This window comes from Epinephelus lanceolatus, chromosome 10 (genome assembly GCF_041903045.1).
Source record: "Epinephelus lanceolatus isolate andai-2023 chromosome 10, ASM4190304v1, whole genome shotgun sequence".
In the NCBI taxonomy this organism is placed as follows: Eukaryota; Metazoa; Chordata; class Actinopteri; order Perciformes; family Serranidae; genus Epinephelus; species Epinephelus lanceolatus.
The window spans coordinates 25,119,414-25,141,094 of record NC_135743.1 but is presented as its reverse complement, the minus strand read 5'-3'; the positions used below and the strand labels follow the sequence as shown (position 1 = coordinate 25,141,094).

At 41.2% G+C, this 21,681-nt stretch overlaps 1 protein-coding gene across 4 annotated transcripts in view; it reads right to left on the bottom strand.

The window, feature by feature from the left end:
- Positions 1-21,681, bottom strand: part of ptprub (protein tyrosine phosphatase receptor type Ub) — a 215,832-nt gene that overhangs the window by 100,758 nt on the left and 93,393 nt on the right. For all 4 annotated transcript variants that reach the window (XM_078171863.1, XM_033640425.2, XM_078171864.1 and 1 more), the window contains exon 3: positions 3,546-3,817. In XM_078171863.1, coding sequence (XP_078027989.1) covers positions 3,546-3,817 — 272 coding nt within the window. The remainder of the gene's footprint in view (positions 1-3,545; positions 3,818-21,681) is intronic.

Genomic DNA, 21,681 nt, shown 5'->3' with positions numbered 1-21,681 from the left:
CCGCAGCACAATTCTGACTCACCTATGAGCCATCACTATTTACTGGGATGCTTACAGGACTGTAAGACAAGAAAGTACACAACTCTACTGGGGGAAGAGGAAGGGAGGATGAGGCGAACAGAACTGCTAACTACATGGGCAAATTCAATACTGGACAGAAAAAAAGAGGCAGGGTAAAACATGTTATTATTGTATTTATGGCATATCTGTCCTGATGTGGTGATAGAGCAGAATAGTGGTTAGGGAGTCTGTTTTATAACAGAGAGATCACAGCTCCGCTCTCACCGCATCCATCAGCAGGGGAGCTCTCCTTAGCAAAAACACTTGACCATTTTCAGCTCACTCTTTGTTAAACATTCATAATAAGAGCAACAGCAGCAATTTCATACATTTAATAAGGGTATTGTAAAAGTAATGATTCACACTGAAAATGCCATGAAAAGAAAAGAATCCGACAGTGAGGACCTCATTATTTGTTGCACAATTGAGCTAATGAACAGTTTTACTGGCAGGGGTCCTTGCTAGCCTGTTTATGAGGGGCAAAGCTCAGGAGAAGGTGTGACTGGCAGCAGCACTGATTAGTAGAGTTTGCAGTCCTCTTGTATACTGATTTGTAGCTACTGAGATGACACCTGAAAATACCGTTTATAAAGAGCCAAAGTCTGTAGCCTCAGCTCCACCGTCTCCACACAGCTCCACACATCTTTAACTTAATGGGTTTTCTGCATAGATGGTTTATTTCAAAAGTATTTCTAAAAAGCTGAGAATCTCTTTGTCTTACTGTTTACATTCTCATTTAAAATAAATATCAATGACCAAAAGAAAAAGTTAAATTTTAACAAGACAGAAAGAGGATTATTTTGTTAGCATTTAAATAATAAATAATTTTAACATCTCTGGGAATTGAGGATTAATTACCATGTGTTTAAAACGATACAATCTCAATTAGATATACATTTGATGGTATGGAAGGTACAGATCTACAATCAGATTTGCAACCCAAGGCTGCACAGATGAAACTACACAGAAGAAAAACAACTGGTCCTCTACCTGTGACTGCGACAGAATTCTCTCCAGAAACAAATCCATGTGCTCAGTGACTTTTGTCTGTACCAGTACTTTATGCAGGCTGTTAATAAAACTAGAATTACTACCCTACAGTTTTATGCCTCCACAAACCTGTCAAGTGTCAAAAACATGGATGCCTCATGTATATCTTCCCACCGGGAGTACAGAGGATCTATACAATGAGCACAGTTTCAAGGTGGGCACCTGAGATTAGTGTCACCAATTCTGCATCTAATCAAATGTCTCGCCTTCTGTTGAGTAATGGCTAGAAAAGTGTTTTTGCAGAACATTATTATGTCACATTAAAGCTGACCTTTGACCATTTGGATATAAAATGTCATCACCTCATCATTTTATCCTGTTAGACATGTGTGTGAAAGTAATTCCTGAGTTATGGCCAAAAATGTGTTTTGTGAGGTCACAGTGACCTTGACCTTTGCCCACCAAAGTCTGATCAGCTCACTCTTGACTCAAAGTTGATACTAGTGCCAACTTTGAAATTCTCTCAAGGCATTCCTGAGATATTGCATAAACAAGAATGAGACAGACGAGGTCACAGTGACCTTTGACCTTCGCCCACCAAATTCTGATCAGTTCATCCTGGACTCAAAGTGGATATTTGTGCCAAATTTGAAGAAAATCCCCCATGGTGTTCTTGAGATATCGGGTTCACAAGAATGAGACAGATGCAAAGTCACAGTGATCTTGACCTTTGACCGCTGAACACCAAAATCAAATCAGTTCACCCTGTTCCAAATTTGAAAAAAATCCCTCAATATGTCTTGAGATATTGTATTCACAAGAATCGGACAGACATACGGACAACCCAAAAACATGTCTCCAGGTTATCGCTGGCGTGGAGGCATAAAAAAGAAAAAAGATATTATTATTATTTTGGCTGCAATAGATTTTTTCTTTTTGTTGCGGTATCGAAAGACGTATTGATTATCGTTTTTTTATACTATTATTGTTTCAAAGTTTAAATTTCTGGTGTCAAGTCAACATTACGGAAAACAAACTTTAGACTTTGAAAAGAAGATGAAACCACTCTTTTATCTGTATGCTAGATATGCAGCAGGAGCCAGAAGCTTAGCTTAGCTTAGCTTAGCTTAGCTTAGCGTGAGGACTGGAAACAGGGAAAAACTGCTAACCTAGCTATGTCCAAAGGTAAAAAAAAACAAAAAACGGACCTACTAGTACCTCTAAAGCTCACTAATCATTATGTTGAATGATCTATTTTGTTTCATTGTTTCATTTGTACAGAAATGCCTGCCTGGTATCCTCACAGTGATGACCAGACTTCAGTAAGTCACTGCGACCAACCAAGACATAGTCAAGCATATAACCCTCTGGAAAAAAAAACCCACAACTTGTTGTTAATGTGTTAATTAATGTTCTAGTCTTCTAGCCTCATGTTTGGCATGCAAATATGAGCCGTGGGAACAACAAATCCCACAAGGCTTTGACAGTGTGGCTAAGACTTATGGGGCACTGTATCTTTCTGAATCAAATAAAATAATCTCCATTTTCCCTTGGTCAAAGAGCCGAGATGTTTAAATATTAGTATTCAGAATAGTAATAGTTACCTATTAATCATATAAATATTTCTCTCTAATGAGAATAAAGCTTGCAACACTGTATTTGTCCTTCAGCGTGGAACACAGTAAACTTTCTCTAAGATGTTTGTGTATGAGTGTTACTGTCTGTATACTACGTGTCTGATACCTTATTTTCTAATCATGTGATGTTGGTATAACAGTGTCAACCTACATCTAGCTCTCTGTTTGTACAAAGGACTATCTTTTACATAGTGAAGGTCAGATCTTGCAGAGCTGAATAGAATTTAATTAAGTTGGGGGGGATTGACAGTTCTTGATAAAATGCACACTAGTCAACTTAATTGCTTTTTGACAGCTCCGCAGAGTTTGCAGAAAAAAGAAATTGGATTAATAGATGGATATCCCTTGTGCTCACCTGACTGTGCCATCTACAGACCACAGCACATCAGGCACCAACACTCGATGCCAGTCAATGTCCATCTACTGTAAGAAGGCAATAGCATGCTATGCAAATTGTTGGCTGTATACACAGTACATGGGCCTCAGTGGGTGAAATCTCCACCAGGCATGCCCACAAGAGACCTAGTTAGGGCCCTCGAGCACAAACGTTGGCTACATTCGCAAGGGAATCAATGCTAATTAAATTGCAAATGCAAGTAATTAACACCAGATTCACCTCGAGGCTAAAATGAGTGGTGATCAACCGAGCCTTACTGTGTACCATTTTTCAGCTGAACAAGATGTCGGTCCATGGGTCTGCAGATCTTAATCACTAAAATGAAACCTCTCGACTGCTCAACTCCTCAGTGTCAGAGGAGCATCCGATTTCATTAACACATCATGAAATCAAAGAGACATTTGTCACATCATTACATGTAAGAGTAATGAATCTCGAACTGAGAGGGAAATAGTCTGTACCTGGTATTCATTAGGCCAGAAGGTGCTGACAGCCAGCTCAACCTGGTGCCACTGCTTGGCATGAGACCCCGACGTGTTCCACACCGGACTGCCGAGTGGACCTCCGTTGACTCGCACATACGCCCGTAGGGCCCCTGGACTGTGGCCATCACGACTGTACAAGAAATAGCTGAACTGGACACAGTGCGTGTCGTTTTCACTCAGCGTCTGCAGCGACAGCTGAGCACGATGACCCACGGCATGCTGGGAGGAGTTCACCAACATGTAGGATCCTGGAAGGAGGAAGAAGAAATGCATCAGTTATTTATAGTATTCCAACTTTATGGGTCATCGCCACAGTTTTTCACTTCTGCCATCTGTCAACATTTTCGTACATGTTGCCATTTTCCTGTCAGAGGCTTCAGAGAACAACTCGTGTTCAGGATGATTGATTATGAAGCCAATCTATGTATATTTTAACTGGGAGGTATCAGCTATTTACAGGCCTAAACAATCTGTAATATTTGGTTTATTTTAAACCATTCTGTTCCCTCTACACAAGCTGTCATACATGCATCAGAAACAGGCGTCACCCACAAGTTGTAGCAGTAAAGCCTGCATTTTAAAAAGTAAACAAGCAGCTGAAATGCCTGCAGTGTTGAATCATTTTAAACTGGAAATTGAAAGCAGACAAACAGACACTTGAACTGTCTGCAATGCCCGTCTTTCCACAGGCAGTGATAACTTTTTAGTCAAGGATTTTTTATTCATGGATTTTATATCAAAAGACAATCATGGTATTTGTTCATTGTGCTGTTTTCTTTAAAAATGAGAACCACTGAAGGAGAGCCGGGCCTTAATTACAAGCAAGCATTGTGTATAATGCAGTAAAATTTACATATCAAAAAGGGACAGGAGATACTCATTATAAGATGATTAAGTAAGTGAAGTTAAACAAGCTCTATCTGAAATTCAGAACATTAAAATAGCCGCAAAGAACTATTAGCTTCTTAAAAATATAGTGGAGTAATGGGGGTTCTGAGCTTCTCTGATCTTTGTTGTGGTAGATGGTCCGGCCGTGCATGCATGTTTGTCCCTATGTGTTTATTCCACTGGCTCGCTGATCACCACCGCTCTGCACTGAGCTCATACGGTGGTTACCACTGATATCGGGACAGCGTCATCGTGGAAGCAAAGCACCCACCCTCTGGTTCCTCCCCGGTTAGCACCATTAGCTCTTTCAGCAAAGTTGCTGTTGTTAGCACAGTTTGCGCTGTTAGCAAGTTAGCTGCTAGCCACCAGCTGAGCCACCTCCAGACAATCTCTGAATCATAGATACGCTCCTAATATCATATAGAGATGAGGGACGTCAGCTGATAGATCACATGATTCCTTTCCATGCAACCAATTGGCAAATCTCATTCAGGGAAACCACTTTGGCTTGTCTACTATTGCTGCTTCCTCTGCGAGCTGCTTTGCAACCTGCCTCCACCCCAGCTCCTCCTTTTCATGATGTGTCTGACTTATCAGTGTCATTTCTCTTTGATGCTGCTCTGTTCTGTTCCCAAGGGTGTCTTTGCTGCTGCTCTCCCTGCCTTAGGCTTTCTATGTAGGCGCATGGAAGGGCAGGAAGGTGTGCTCTCTCTGCCTAAAGCTCTCCACACAGGTGAGTGGAAGAGGCTTTCTGTATAGCCTGAGGAAATGCAGAGGCCCCAGAACAGAGCCATACCGTAAGTATAATACTGCAAATGGAAATAAAGTTTTCTTTGACTAAAGTGTTCCTGACTGAAATGAGTTAATAACTTAGCCATAACTTAAACTTGAATGACAGGAAATTTAAATTATTTCTATATAATAAAATGAACTGGGATGATGTGCAATGTCAAAATATAGCCAGAATGACTAAAAATGTGGAAATAGGGCTAGAATTCTTAAACCAGTTTTTATATTGTGGATGAGTCTGCAGCACAGGTTTTTCAACTGTTCTAGATTTACAGATAAGTGACGGAGTTTGTATATGAGCCACTGAGGGATTTGTGTTAAGCAGACTCATATGAACCAAGGCAAACATGTCACAAAAAAACAAATCCGCTTTTAACCACTTTAAGCAGGGTGAATCCAGGAGAGGGAAAAATAAAAGTATTCTCCTGCAACTCATTGTTAAATGTGTAGGCGGTTGATAACCGGAAAAGAAATGTGCCCCGTAGAATAAAAAGACACAATCGGAAGGCACCAGTGAATAGTAGGGAGAGGCACGGAGAACAAGTGAGAGACGGAAGAAAAAGCAGACAGGATGAGCGAGAGAAAGAACCGATGGCAGTTTTCCCTCTGCAAGGTGACGCGGAGGTAGAAAACGAGATTCACAAAACCCCCCAAAGCCTCCTCTAATCAGGATAACATAACCCCATTGCCCTTTGCCTAGCATCTGTCCCGCCTTGAGTCTGTGCCCGCTAACGTGATTAGCACAACAATGTTGGGAGACCTTCCTGTGTACTCACATAATCAAGCCTGTTGTCTTTGTACTCCAAGGTCTTTCTGTTCTCAGTCAGAAATGAGCCCGAGAGACCAGACAGTCACAGCCTTGGCGCCAGGTGTCCTGAAGACATTTATTCTCCACTCAGATGGAATAGCATGTGAATGCTGAATTGCCAGACAGAGAATTCTTTACATCTTCACACAGTGTTCACCTCTAAATTGAGAAACATCCGTAACACACACTCCTCAGTGTTTTCACTTCTTTCCAACGACTCACTATGTAGACGTAAGTACTTTGAGTTATAAGTAGAAACTTTTATTTGCTCTTCAGGCACAAAAGAAAAAATAGTCTCTATCTTACTCCCCATTGACTAAGTGCAAAACAAGACACCTGATGGAGTCATCTGCTTCTTCACCAGCACCACCCAGCTACTGAGAAAACACTAATTACCTCCTTAAGTGCAAATAAGACAGAACGCCTGTTTTCACAGGCGGATGTTTTACATAATGAGATTGAGATTCACAACCCTTAACCCCGAGCTATAAAGAAAGTTAAACTGAGGAGCACAGGGAAGTAGGGATGGTCATTATCTGGAGGCTAGAGTAGCGGCCTTTACTGCAAAGCCCCATTGCCCTGCAGCCACTTGTCAACAGCCCCTGATTTGTGTCTTGTCCCGGGCTGAGGATCTCGGCACTCTCATTTCGCTTTGCTTAATTAGATCTTTCAGAATCCGTCTCCTCTCCCGCACCCTCAAGGCCCACAAGGGACTCATAAAATAATAGCAAAGGGCTGAAGTGCTGTAGCCGTACTGTCCTTACTGCTGGTTATATCCGGGCTGTGTGCCCCTTGTTTTATATATAGACATCATTAACACCTTTCTGTTGACTTTGCAATTTACTATAATGTCACGTGGAGACACATGAAGCCGTCATTCTGCCACCCTCTAACCTCTTTTGAGATTCAAATCGAAGATAGGTGAAGTCATATAATTAATAAGGTGCTGTGTGTGAGTGCATATGATGTATGAAAATGAAAATGTCCATGAATTAAACATTTTGGCAAATTAAATTGGGGTCCTGGACACATTCTGTGCAGTAGTCCTGATATGCTGCGAGATAATCCGTGCCAGCCCATTCAGTATGGACATTATGCATCGTTTTAGTTTATGTAATGTGGTTAAGTCTTGCCTCCGGAGCCAACAATGTGCTGCTTAAGAAAATGTTGGCATCTAATAAATACAAGACAAATAAATTATTGGGAAGATGGTTTACTAATATTTTCCTACATTTTTAGTTACAGAATTTAAATGGCGAAAATGTCCTGGCATTATTGGTTTTAACACATATATATATCATGTAGAAAAAGAACATTTTTCTTTAGATTTTTCTCCAGTTACTTATTAAATGCTCTATAAAGGGGAGCAGCTACTTTGATTAATTAGCTTTATGTACAATTCATCAAACGACAAAAATTGTCAACACGTCTAGAGTCCAAGGTTACATCTTAATATTGTTTTGTCCAACCATTCAAAAACAAACAGGACTTGAATTTTTGTCATTTCAATGATATAGAACAGGTAAAAAACAGCAGATTCTCACAGTTAAGAAACTGGATTCTACTTGTGTAGTTAATATTAACCTTACATCAGTCAATTTATCTCTACCTTGAGATGGAAACACTCTGAATAACATCTTCAGAAGAAGCTGGAAGGATCAGGAACTTATTACCTTAAAGCAAAGAGGAGGTCAGAGTAGTTGTTGCTGCCTTGCCCACACAAAGTATTGCCGTTCTGCCACTTGCAAACCCTTGAATTTATCTAAAAAAGTATTCCTCAACTGGATGTCGTCAGCCTTTGTTATCATTAAGTCCATGATTGTACACTTTGACTCTAGCCTTCAGTATGTCATCTACACTTACGCCTTCATAAGTTTGTCTTGCAGGAGAGTTCTGACAGTCTCTTTGTTCTTCTACCTGAAGTCGTTTTGGCTGTCGGTTCAGTGGCATATAATGTTTAATTACCCTCTTGTGTAACAGGTCCATGTGGGTTCATTTAAAAACTGCATTCGTCAATAACAGCAATACTTTGCTGTTACTGAAGGCCACAGACATTTAACTCAACTACGAGATATTGCTAATTACATTTTTTTTATTATTACCTTGCTTCCAAGGCATATTTAGAAAAACACTTTGTTATAATAACCCTGCTGACCTTGTTCTTTTTCAAAATCATCTGACTTAAAGAATTCTGAAATGTATGTGACCATGGAGCAAGCAAAAGTTTATTTTATACCTTCTAAGGTATAAATGTATGTGGGGAGAAAATGTTTTCCTGTGTATTCAAAGGTACACTATGCAGGTTTTTTCTAAAAGCAATGTACTGACTCATACAAAAGTTATCCCTCTAAATCATCACTTATGATCCTAGACTCATGACACTAAAGGTGTGTGGTGGTGCATTTATCTGCAGGGACTCTGCCCACAGCCTGTATTTTCTCGCTGTGTTCAGGAAGTTCCTAGGTACGGCGTGCAGGTAAGGTTGGGACCAGGGGCGTAAATATGGACAGTGCAGGCAGTGCGGTTGCACTGGAGCCCATTAAGTGGGGGCCAATAGAGAGAGTGGGCCCTCCAACAATGTGCTGGGTGGAGAAAAGCAAACCTATCTCTGTCATGTTAATTTTTTCTTTTTTTTAAATAGTCAGTAGCATCTATAACAAAATAATATGCTTATTCTATAACCATAACTTAACAATTAAAATTGTTAAATTAATAATTTCATCATTTCTTAGGTAATTTTTGTGATATAGAGATACGCAATAATGATTGTTGGGTAGTATGTATGGTGATGTTTTCAAGTCTCTGATCATGTGACGAGACGATGTGTGCATGATACCGTGTCCTAGGGCCCGTCATAATAGCACGTACTGGGGCCCATTGTAACCACCTTACCGCATGGTTGGAACTTTATAAAAAGGTAGCAACCAGGTGCCAGATCATAAGGGACACATCCAGGAGGAAGCTACGAAAATTGCACACACGGCTCCGAAACAACGCAAATATAGCAAGCTGAAACACCAACCAACAAAGCTTGTTCCAAAATGAGAGCGAATCTGTGATTGGTTTTCACTTTTGCTGATGATTCTGTCTACAAAGAGAAGCCAATATTTCTGCATGGCACACATTTGAAAAATTCCTCTCAACCAAACTGCTATCATCAAGTCACCAAAGCGTGTTTGCTGCTGGTTCTGGACTTTTCTGCTTGATTTAATCTCCACCTATGATGTGGATGACCACTCTCTGTATTTTTGTTGCCAGTACAAATTAATAGTTTGGCACTTAGGACTAGTCTCTAAACTTGGATTGCTACTGTGCAAGCAGAAGTGTGCCAGGGTTTCCACTGAGTTGTTTTTTTTCCACATTTGCCTCCCTCACCTGTTGTGTTCCCCCAGAGTCATTGTTTGGGCCACTGCAATTTTCTGTCCATTTGCACATTAGAAAAATCAGAGACTAGTCTTCTTGTACCACAACTTGGCTATTTATTATTCAACATAAAATATAGGCTCATCATTTTCCTCTCATGTCTAATTCCTTTGTCTTGAAGCTCAAGTGACTAAAGTATAGTCTTGATTCCTCCAGCTGTGAACCATAGCCAAAATAAAGCTGCTTTAAATGCACACAGATTTACATGAAGTCATCCATGCTTTCATCTCATCTTAGCTAGACAACAGTACACATACTAAGGCAAAGTAAATGGGGCACCTTTAGCTTATTCAAAATGTAGAGGGCAAGAACACATCTCTCCACTCTTTACTCTATTCTGCCTGTAAGTTTTAGAATTGATTTTAAGATTTGACCGATAACTTTTAACACTCTACATGGTCAGACTCCCAGGTACATTATAGATATGTCAATCCCACAAGAGTCTAAGGGCAGCTGAAGATAGAGTTCTGATTACCAAGAGTGGCCTTTTCAATCACTGGCCCTAAGGTTTCAAACTACATACATCTCAGGGTATAACCAAAATCACCTTTATCTGATGGCTTTACTGGTTTTATTAGGTCACCTTTTAAATGCACAGATCACATTTGTTAGCGTGTACCTTGCTTTTATTTTGATTTATTTGTCATATTTCTCATCGTGTGGTATTTTCATTGTTTTACTCCACTATTTGTGCTTTTCATGAAAATGGCTTTTCGTGTTTACATTTTTATTAAAAAGATAAATGCCGGAAAATGAATTAAAACTAATCAGATCAAACTGTAGTGTTTAGCGGTGCCATGTGTGCCCCCCACACACAACACAGCACCTTTCATGAATTATACTCCAGAGCACCATGAAATCTGATAAAGTTCCATCTTTCCATTGATGCCCCTCCCAAGGGCAAAAGAACATCCATAACAAGATTAGGACGGATCCAGCACATCATAATTCATAAAGGAGCTCTGCTGGACTACAACCTGGTCACAGGCTGTAGGTGACACTATCTGTGACAAGCCACAACAGACCAGAAAGGGAACGGAGGGTGATAAACAGAGGGTGGGATATGGGTTGTGCAGCATTGATACATTATGTGAGGTTACGAATGCAGACGCTGAGTTGTTAACATGGGGGAGTGGAAATAAAACTAGGGAAACAACATGAAAGCAGAAAGCTAATGCGTATTCTTTACAATATACAGAGCCTTTCTCTCTGTGTGACCTATCCAGCAAAACTTTGCTACTCTGACATCCAAAGCCAGAGTCAAAGTAATCTCAAATACACAACAAACTAGAGGGAGCAGAGGTCTGAATTTAATGGGATCAATGGCTGTGTTAGGCTTTAAGATGCGTCCTTGACGCCGCTTGCTGTATCATTACTGGTCAGCTCGCAGCACATTGGCCTTGATGCTCGTCTTATCACCAGGCGCCTTCATTCTGCCCTGCGCTCTGTTCTGAGAAGGTCATGTGGGATTTCAGACTCAATCTCTGAGGGTCTGATGTCCCCAAACTGTCTGTTTATTTGCTGCTGTCCGCAATAACCTTCAGTACAAATAAATAAGTAAATAAATAAATAAATAAATAAATAAAGTGGAGCTCTGGCCATTGGCCTGAAAAGCACATTAGCGTTGTCATTCCCCTGATGTTTGGTCTCCCTCTGAGGAAAACGGCTCACAAATGTAAAATTGCCTCATCATGTAGTGAAATTGTTCACAGAGCAATAAGAGCTCTCAGTGGAAGACGCCGCAATCACAGACATAAACACCTTGTCCCCAACACCAGGCGTTAATGTGTTTACTGCCCATCACTGTACAAAGAAATGACTAATCAAGTTATTCTTTGGTGGGTTTTTATTTTCTGACCTTATGGATAATTCAAGCCTGGAGTTATGTTAAAAAAAAAAAAAAAACAACATAGGCTAGATGGAAGCTTTGATAAAAGGAAACCCGTTGAGAGGATGGACAAGTTCCCCTCCTAATGGAAGATCTCACACAGGGACAGAGCAATAATAAGACATCACACAGACTTAATTGACTTATCACAATGACACACAATGACAGCGTTCCTTCTGAGAATCTGAAGCTGACCTTATACTCGAAAAGACAAGTTTTCTCTAAACATTTCACTGACAGATTTTCTTAGCTGTAGCTAGCTGGTTAATTGAGCTAACGTTAAACACATGAGACACTTCGGCTGAAGTGTTTTTGGTTCTGAAAGGAGTTGTTACAACCCCTAGCACAACATGTGGAGAAATCCAAAACTTGACAGATCTGTCGTGCCTGGTTACGGTTGCTAAGCTATGATTGAACAACAACTGTTCTGGGGAGGGGTTTAGTGAATGGTCAATTCCGTGACGTTAAAGTTCACTTAAATCAAATATAAATGGCATGTTCTAATTTTCAGAATTAAAATGTGACATTTACTGTAACAGATTACACGTCACACACACACGCACACACACACACACACGCACTCATAATAATGTTAGACAAGTGAGAACATCAGTATTGGCTGCATAAGAGCCCTCTCCATTGCAACTGGATCAATAGAGCAGACTACCAGCTTTGCATCAAGGCATGAAGGACTGACAGGTTTTCCATTCCCAAGGCTGACACACCACCTGAAGTGCGGAACCTAATCTCATTTTCACCCCCCACTCATTCTATCATTCACAGCTCCACCTCTGTCATACTCGTTCGCTCCCATTCATATCATTTTTCATTATCATCGCCGTCATCCATCAAGCAGCTTCTCTCTCCTGCAACTTTAAAATATTCAAAGCAGCGTACAATACGTATTGACATTTTCTGTTCTTCAAAACTATCCGCCCCTGTGGCTGTGGTATTTCTCATTGACCAGAAATCAATTTCAAATGACGTCTTCTCTGTCATTTATTTCTAAATGTTAATAATGGAACAATATTCACTTCATCAACTTATCATTTGTCATCCACGCACCGTCTATGCTGCCTGGACTTTAAAGCATTTTGAGACATCTGCACTCTGTGTCCTCATTTCTTGACTTCGCTGTTCTCCAAAGCCCTGATGTAAAATGCAAAAAAAAACAGACCGAAAAGTGACAGAAAGAAAAGTATTGAATCAGGCTGCACAGCGCTACAGGGCACTCTTAACCTTTTACCAGTGCTTTTCCTTTGTCTACACTCTTAACAACCCATCCTCAATTTCTGCTGTTAACTTTGTCTTATCATTCTAAGCAAGAGCTGTGACTGGTTTCTCTGCAGGTCTTTATTGCCTCGAGTAGAGGGCCAGTAGACCATTACCCATGCCTCTGGGGACAGCCTGCTGCGCACAGGGCAGAAATGGAGAGTTCGGGAGAGAGAGTACGGGGGCCAGCTGAGGACTGATGTTCAAGCAGAAAATAAATGAAATACAAGTGGTGCTATTGTCGATGTGGCCTGTGCCTTCCAGCGTTTGAGAGAGATGAGGCCACGTCAGCAAGTGTTGTTGTTGTCTTCTTTCCAAGGAGAGAAGGGGGAGGGGGTAGCGGAAAGGTGCATTTTCTCAACAGTCTGCTTGCATTGACCTTTTGAATTGTCCTCCAGGCAGTTCAGGATCAACTGCCAGATTTGCCCAAGAGAGAGGCGGATGAGTGGACATGAGAAAAGAGAAGGAGGGAGGAAGATGTACACTTTTTCTTTGCCCTAGTCTGTTTTTTTTGTCATAATCTAAAACAACTTCCATAATACACACACACACATAATGTTGGGCTGTATCAAAAACAACTCCTCCATTCTCTTATTGACGCCCTATACTGTACACAGTAACAGACACTCAGTATATTACTCTAAATAATTTAGATTTTAGACACCAAATCATTGTCATTTTGCATCTGACTGACAGGTGTAGTGTTGCGCAACTGTTATTAGCACTGCATTATTAGAAGAGAGAAGTGTACAGGGTACATGGACACTGCTTTTGTCATTTTGCTGTGGGAATTTTTGAGGGCATTACATAGTTAATGTGATTCAACAGTTGTGGCTCTTCTTCACCTTACACACAAATTGCTGCACACACAAAAAGCATATCTCTAATAGAGCTGGATAACCTTACGAATAAACGAAATGCTGAATTCAGGGGTCATCCTGGTGACCAGGAGGTGAAGGTACTGATCATGAACTACCACCTCAGTTTAATATGCTTTAAAAACTCATTTCACAACAGCTATGCGTTCCCTCCACATCATTATGTTGCTGGAACAGAAAGTATTTCTGATATTTCAGGCCCAAGAGCTCTCCTTAGGAAGTCATAATTCTGAGTGGAAGTGGAAACTTTCAAAGAGCACTTGGAGAAAACTGACCTTCCAAATACCACACCAAGTGAGTTCACTGATTAGATCCTCCTCGATGCTTGAAAGTGTGTTAATCAGTAAAATCACCCACTGTAGTCCTGCACGCTCTCAACCCTGCATGGTGCATGGCTGACCAACTGTGCTGCAGACTAAACCATATGAAAGTCCTAATAAGGACAAAGCATAAGCAAGAAATAGTGGAACTACTTCTTTTCAAGTCAAATCAACACAGGAATCACTCAGGATTAGCAAAAGCATTTCCTGTGCCGGCACAGGTGACTGTCACACCAGCTGTGCATCTTAACCACAGCCACACAGTGAGAGGTGGTGTCTGCAGCAGTCCAAAAAAGCACCAATAGAAAATCCTTCACATACTTGCCCAGATCTTGACCATATGACTGAAATTAGTAACTCATTAAAAGAGATTAGTTCAGCTTTAACTGCCAGAAATGCAAATGAATAGCATAATCGCAGAACTGTCTTTTAATGCATTCTGGATTGTTAATATTCACAGGGCCCTCCTCATAACTGAGCACTTAGACACTGATAAACTGGAGCTGCATCTTCGCTGTTCAGTCAAAGACGTGATGGCAGGTTCTGCAGCAGCAAACAATGGGCCATATACATCTGTAATAAGGGATGCACGATATATTTCGGCCGATAAACTATCAGCTGATAATGGGACATTTTTGTTATTATGTGTTTTTCCGATAATTAAAATTAAAGCCAACAAATGGCACTGATAATATGAAGCCAGACTGCTTTCATTGACTTAACAGGGCAGCATCTACACACCCTGACACAGTGGGTGGCGGTACATGTACCTTCAAACACACAGAAGAACAACAACAACTGCAGCACGCTGTCCGGAGGGCAAAACATGTCGTGATGTGCACGTCTTTCATACTGTCTGACACCCCACCAGATCGACAAACTTCCTGCAGCAGTAACACAGGTAAGGCAGGACTATCTCAAGAGTGTTAGCACGAGCTAATTAGCAGTAGCGGCTCACATCCAACACCAAGCTTTTACAAAGCTTGACTCTGTTGTTTAACTTATTAATAACCGCTAGCCATGTGATGCTACAGTTAGTGATTATTTGTATCGTTACCTGGCAACCCAGGCGGAGCACGTCTCTCTCCCTGGCTCTGTGTGTGTGTGAGACACAGCCGCTTTTTTGTCTGAGTTGAGTGTTAATGTGTGAGTTAAACAAAAAGCGCATCACTATTCTACTTGGTATAGGCTAGGCTATCGTGGGGCGGTAAGACGGCGCCTTTCACATCCTTGTATGTTCATCTGTAGTGTAGTGTCATATGGGGGCAGGGGCATTGAGGGTAGGTCATTTGACAATACCCCAGAAAACCTCCGTCTTTTTCACAGCCTAATGTTGGCAGGTATGAAACAGTCAGAGCTGTTCTTTGTTTTTGTTGTGTTAATAGTGATGTCGGTTTGATTTGGTTAGTTCAGGGCTATGGGATATTACATCAGCCATATTTTCTCACTACATCTTAGCCTTACTTACCCTCAGGTGTACATAAACTACAGGTTATACACTTCTTTTTAAATTGTGGAATCACTGGTTATCGTATCGGTTATCGGCCATGAGAGGCAGGTAATTATCGGTTATCAGAATCGGTTGCGCATCCCTACCTGTAATATAAATCAAGCACATCTCATAGTCTCAAGAAATAAAACATGACTTGGGTACACACATCCTTCATAGTTTGATTATGTTTAATGCAGAAAGTTTACTGGAGAGCTCACACTTGTTTTCCATGTCCTTGCTGAGTTTGCAGGAGCTTGCTACCTTTTGTTGCACAGTGTGCCCTATGACTGTGTGTGTGCGCACACAGAACAACGAGGATAAGATCACCCCTGGGGCTCTAAAGGTTGGTCAGGGATGTAATCAACCTTGTGGTCAGGCTATAACCTCTATCGCAGACAGACAAACTAGATAACCAAGAGGCCCTGATTAATTTTGTCTCCATTCGGTCTTTAAAAAAAAACAAAAGTTGCTCGCCAATGGGCCATGCATCACCATTAGCAGTCTGGTCAAAGGGCAAGCCCATACTGCTGTTCTGCAGAATGAACATGTCATAGAGCCCTCAGGGCCTGCCATAAACTGTGTTTAGCCGATTGAGACTGGCATCATAAATTACCTGCAGGATAATCAAAAGGGAAATGTTTGTAATTCAGATATGGAAAGACTATAACGAGAGCATTTAAATGTCCCTGTTTATTGCTCTATGTTTTGCAGGACAGCAATAACCTGCAGATACCTTTTGTATTTGCATCTGCGCTATGCCACTATAAGGGTACAGCTGATGGACGACTGTGATTTGCCAGAATGGTTCTCTGCCTGCTTCTGGAACATACTGGAGGCAAGGGAAGCTGAGAAAAAACACACTCTGAACATGTGGAGAAAAAGGCTGGGACCTTGTTGTCATCCTGCTGAGCTGTGGCTCCAGGGTGTTGCAGAAATCCATAAACCTCGCCCTTTAGCACTCAGCAGCACTTTATCAGCCGGTCATCACCCTCTGAGAACACATCACACGGCCCTGAAAGACATGCTTTCTCCCTAAAGCACAATTAGCCCAGAGCTTCCATAATAGCAAATACAATATTGATAAGTGCTGCGCTTCGCTATGAGTTCATAGGTCTTTTTATATCACCATCCATCATCATCGATAGGGTATTTTCTCCATTAGTTGAGTGAAATATCAGTGAGGCCTCTCAGACATAACAGATACTGCAGCCTAAAGTTGCATCCATGCACAGTTTGTACTTAATGAGTTCTGTAAGTACTTGATGTTGCATAAAATTCCAGTGTTTGAGGACACATTCATGAATTAACATTTACATAATATCTAATTATATGCATGTTAGATTAAGTGCTGAGCATATGTTCAAATGTAACTCAGGTGCAACTCTCTCGTTTTCGCTCCAGACAATGCACATATTGCTTTCCAGCGCTGCCCTACATTTAACGCCTACAGGGTATTAACACATTCCTCTGTAAGGCCTGCCTGTTTAGTCTCACTGCAGCATCCAGGCCTTGAGGGCTTCATCCCAGTTAGTGGTTCCCCTGAGCAATACTGCCATGGACAGAGAGAAAGCACATTGTCCCCAATCATGACGGTGCAGCTCTATGCAAATCTGAACTGTCTGTATTTCCTGTTGAATGTGTATGGGTTTAACGCTCCATGTACAGATCCATCTGACCTTCTCTGCTGGGATGCTTACAACATTACCGTGGCCTAAGCCTTGACCTACTCTTTGTCCTGTCTCTCAGCACCCCAGGAGGGAGAAGATAAAATAGAATGAATTAATGGAGCTCCATTAATTCATTTCCTGTACGCCCCTTCTAACAGAAAAGCTAAATTTAACATTGCTGCAATGGCAAGGCAACCTGTTCAAAGAGTTTTCCCGTCTTTTTCTGATACAGTCTGGGGTAATTTTTAGCCCCTGAGGGACTACAATAGGTAGAGCAAATGAATGAGTGAATAAATAAATAAATGAATATTAAATTTCTGGAGGATGACACTGCAAATCATACTGGCTAATGAGACCTGAGATAGAAGTTGTCCTGCTGGACACAGAGGAGAGGCAGAGCAGCTTTGTGTCTGCGACATTCAGAGAAGGAGAAGACAATCCAGCGACAGGCTTTTCTGATTAGATTTTCATTAGCTCCTTGTTATCAATGACTGATCCCATTAACAAATCAGCATGGCGACATGCCCCTGTGGTAAACTGAGAGGCGCCCAGGGATGCAGGGCGCAGCCGCATAATAACGCACGCCATGGTTTGGTCATCCGTCTTGACACGAAGCTAATGAGATAGTCATGAAAGGAAATGAATGGCAGTTTGCAAATGCTGGCATGCTTGAAAGTCTTTTTCAAAACACTTCCTCAGGAAAACATAATTGTCATACTACATGTAGTTGAAAGATATTTGTAGTTTCTAAAGCTCGACTCGAAGTCAACATAGTGATTTAATTGTATAGCTCTAGGCACACTATATCCCAGGATATTAGACTCAACAGTGATAAATCAGCATAATAAGCCATTCAAGCAAAACAACCCTATACACAATCTGCTCGTTTCCTCTCCACACAAACACACAGTTGGTGCACACACATATACATCTAATCTTGAAATTCATGTCACAGTGGTGTCAACAGATGCAGCTTAAATGGCCTTCAGCATGATTTTTAGTAATTACCCGGCTTGTTTAAAAGAGCCTTCACCAGTGCCATCAGCAAAGTTGTCCACCCACTCTATCCCTCCCAAAACACTTAAGTCCCAATAAACTCTGCCAGCTTTTTCCCTGGTGGATGTAAACACAGTTACAGTGCTCCAACAATGACAAAGCGTCTCTCTGGCCCTGCAGATTTGTATTGTAGGAGCACACCGCCACGTCCGCAAACACCATGTAGCATTTATTTAGTTGTATTCGCTGAATGAACGGTGTGAACAATGGCATTGCCATGTGGCGGCATGCAGCTGTACAGAAGGAGAGATTGTGTCCACTGCGTCACAGGAGGACTTTAGAGGCTGATGGATGGACAGGTGCCAAGCTCAGCCCAAGACGAGGCCACAGTCTAGATAGATAAATCTAAGGCCGACACTGATAGGCCGCAGAGTCATCATAATGACAGGCAGGCTGGAGCCAAAGGCAGGAGGCTGCAGTTGCGCCCATCCCAGAGGTGTAATGTGCTTGTGATTAACTGTCAATCCCCCCCTGTTTGGTGGGCAGACGTTCTATCTCAGTAAGAACCACTCATCATCGTGACAGCTACTGTAGCTCTGACCTTGGCCTCCGTCAAGAATGCCGCCGACATTTTCTAAGGAAATTCCAGAGATGTAATCAATTAATACAGAATCATTATAAATGTGTTTAAGTCTTCCCATCTGAGACACATGTCACACAGAGTGATAGAGGCAGGTGCAGCACCCTGGAGAAGATAGGACAGCGCTGTATAGACCTTCTTTATGGAAGGCATTTAGACGTGTCACATTAAGATATCACAGGTTTTAATAATAAAATGAATGATGGCTGAATTCCATTTACGGCTTTAGATTCAGAGCCCAGAAGTTAGTTTCACAAGGATATTTCAAACTTGTCTATAGTGTCATCCCAGGGTTTCCCACGCGTTCATTCAATTATTGTTTATTACTGTCATTGTTAATTATTGTTTGTTCATTTAAATATTGCGGCCCGCCACAATATCAATATTCAACACAAATTATTATTTATTTTTTTTCTGGAACTGCACGCAACACTCTCTCCCTCTCTCTCTCTCTCTCTCTCTCCCTCTTTCTCACACTCGCACACATACAAACACATGTGGTGCATTTGTCAACAGTCACTCCGAGTGCACGCTGGTGCAAACTGGACTGTTCATTCAGTGGCAGAGATGTAAAATATATATAGCGTTTGGTTGTTCAGAGCACCACACTCTCAGAGCGGCAGAGCGTCAAGGGTGGTGAAAGTAAAACTTGACCATTAGTTAATTCTAGGGGTGGGAGCAAAAACATGATACAGCGTATCACGATATTTTTGTGTGGCAATATCGTATCATTACACAGTGCCAAGTATCATTTTTTTTATCTTATAAATCATTAATATTACAAATTCTTGATACATTAGCATACTTAGCATATCGCAACATATTTAAAATCGCAATAATATTGAATCGTCACTTAAGTATCGTGATAATATCGTATCGTGGATTCTCTGGTGATTCCCACCCATAGTTAATTCCTATAGAAGAAGAATGCTCCATTACTTAGAACAAATCTCATATAGTGAAGAGAGTCAGATTGGACTTTCGAATACAACAACCATTTTGTATCGTTTTTCCAACCTAATTTAGATCATGGAAACCATACACCCCACTGTCCAGCGCTGCTTCTAACCTGTGTAAACAGCAGCAAGAACGTTTGCTGATCCGGCACCACCCCCTCTTCCCTGAGTGAATCACTGTATTTGTTGCACAACGCTATCTCGTTCCTAACTCTAATCAGTAGGACTAATTTGCTACGAACTCTGGGTACATTAAGACTGATTTCAAAGTTAAAAAACATGGATGACTGCGCAACCCTGTCCAATCCCTCAGCTCAGTTCACTACAAAATAAAAATGTTTGACTTGTGCAGGTGTTGTTCATGTTTGCTCATCCGGCTGTTGTGACTTACTGGGACACTTGAACAGAACAAAGTCATTGTTCGTGTTTTCTCCTGCGGTCTTATAGTCATTAAAAGTAAATGTACACCTGTGCTTTTCTTACCATGACTAGTCAAAATCCCCAGGTGTCACTGTCAACCATTTTCTTTGGAGCTATCTTCTACTGAAGAAGTAGTTCCTATAAATAGGTAGTTATATTTCATTGCTGTGAGCTCCACAAACAGTTGTATTGATTTAAATTGTATGTTGGTGAAGGCAATTAGTGTGCAAAACATACGCACATCTTTCTTGTCCAGGTACTGAGTTCAAGACTGTAACTGTGAATTCTGCTTCCAAAAGGATTTGCAATACAAGATGCTCACTTTAATTTTTTTTTCTTTTATTATACTAAAAAAAGTATAACGTTTCAAGCCAAAATTATCTCTTCTTCATGTACCAAGATTTGGGGTAGAGGTAGAAATATCAGATTATTTCCAAAACTGAGCAAATAAAACCAAAGTGAGAAACATGTTTTTTTATAACTTGGGTGAACTCAGCTTTTTTTGGGGGGGAAGGGGGGCATTTTTGCCTTTAACTGAGAACCAGGAAACATGCGGAAGGAGAGGGGGCATGGCGTGCAGAAAAAGTCCCCAGTCAGCATCAGACCGTGGACATTGCGGTTATATGGTATGAACTTTAACCAATGTAATGTATAAGGGCACCCAGCAGTGCCTCCATTTCACTGAAGTGTCCCAATATGCCACGGCAGTGAGCCAGCATGTACAATAGCCATGCCTTTGTAACTGACTCAACTTAAGTGGAAGGCAGCCACTAATAGTAATTAATTACACCTGTGCCTTTTCTCCTACGACATGGCAAAATGTCTGCTGTGAAAGTGGCCTATTAAGTTATACTTTATCAACTCAGGCGGCAATTCGTCCAATACTCTTGACCCATCCTGACCGCAGGGCAGCAGTAATAATAATAATAATAATGATAATAATAATAATAATACATTTTAGTTACACAGCGCTTTTACAGCTCTCAAAGACGCTTTACATTTAAAACCAAAGAAAAAAAGTACATACATGTAAGTGCAAAGACATAAACAGAAGACAAGGACAATATAAAACAACAAGGTGCAAAAGCATAGTGGAAAACAAAGAAAAGGAGGGCACATGAGAAACCGAGAACGAAAAGCTAATGTTAAAGGTTAAAAGCGGATTAGTACTCCAACATCCAGGCTCCACACAGAAACTCTTGCTGTGAAATGAGAGCGCTAACCACTGAAGCCACAGTGTCGCCAGTTAACGCTAGCCGCGGAGTAAATGTGTCCCTGCATATGCAAATATAGTGCAAATTCAATATTCATAGTGTAGCGTTCTCGAGATAAGCACTGCTCAGTGACTGTGGTTGTCACTTGATGAGAAATGCCTGTTGTTTGGACACAAACACCTGCTGTGTGTCGAGACAGTTTTGTGGCAACATAGCGGAAATCTATGGAAACTGGGAGCACTAATTACACCACCACGTTTAAAACAATACACGCTCCATTTTCTCTCACAGATAAAAACAGTATAGAACCTTTGTAACGACGACACACTCATGTATGGACGTAAATGCCCATCATCTGTTTCTAGCTATCACTATTCTCCAATGGTCAAAAATCACATCTGTGTGCAACAGAAGAGCTGAGCCAACTGAGAAGTACTTTTTTCCACCATGAAAGTGGCTTC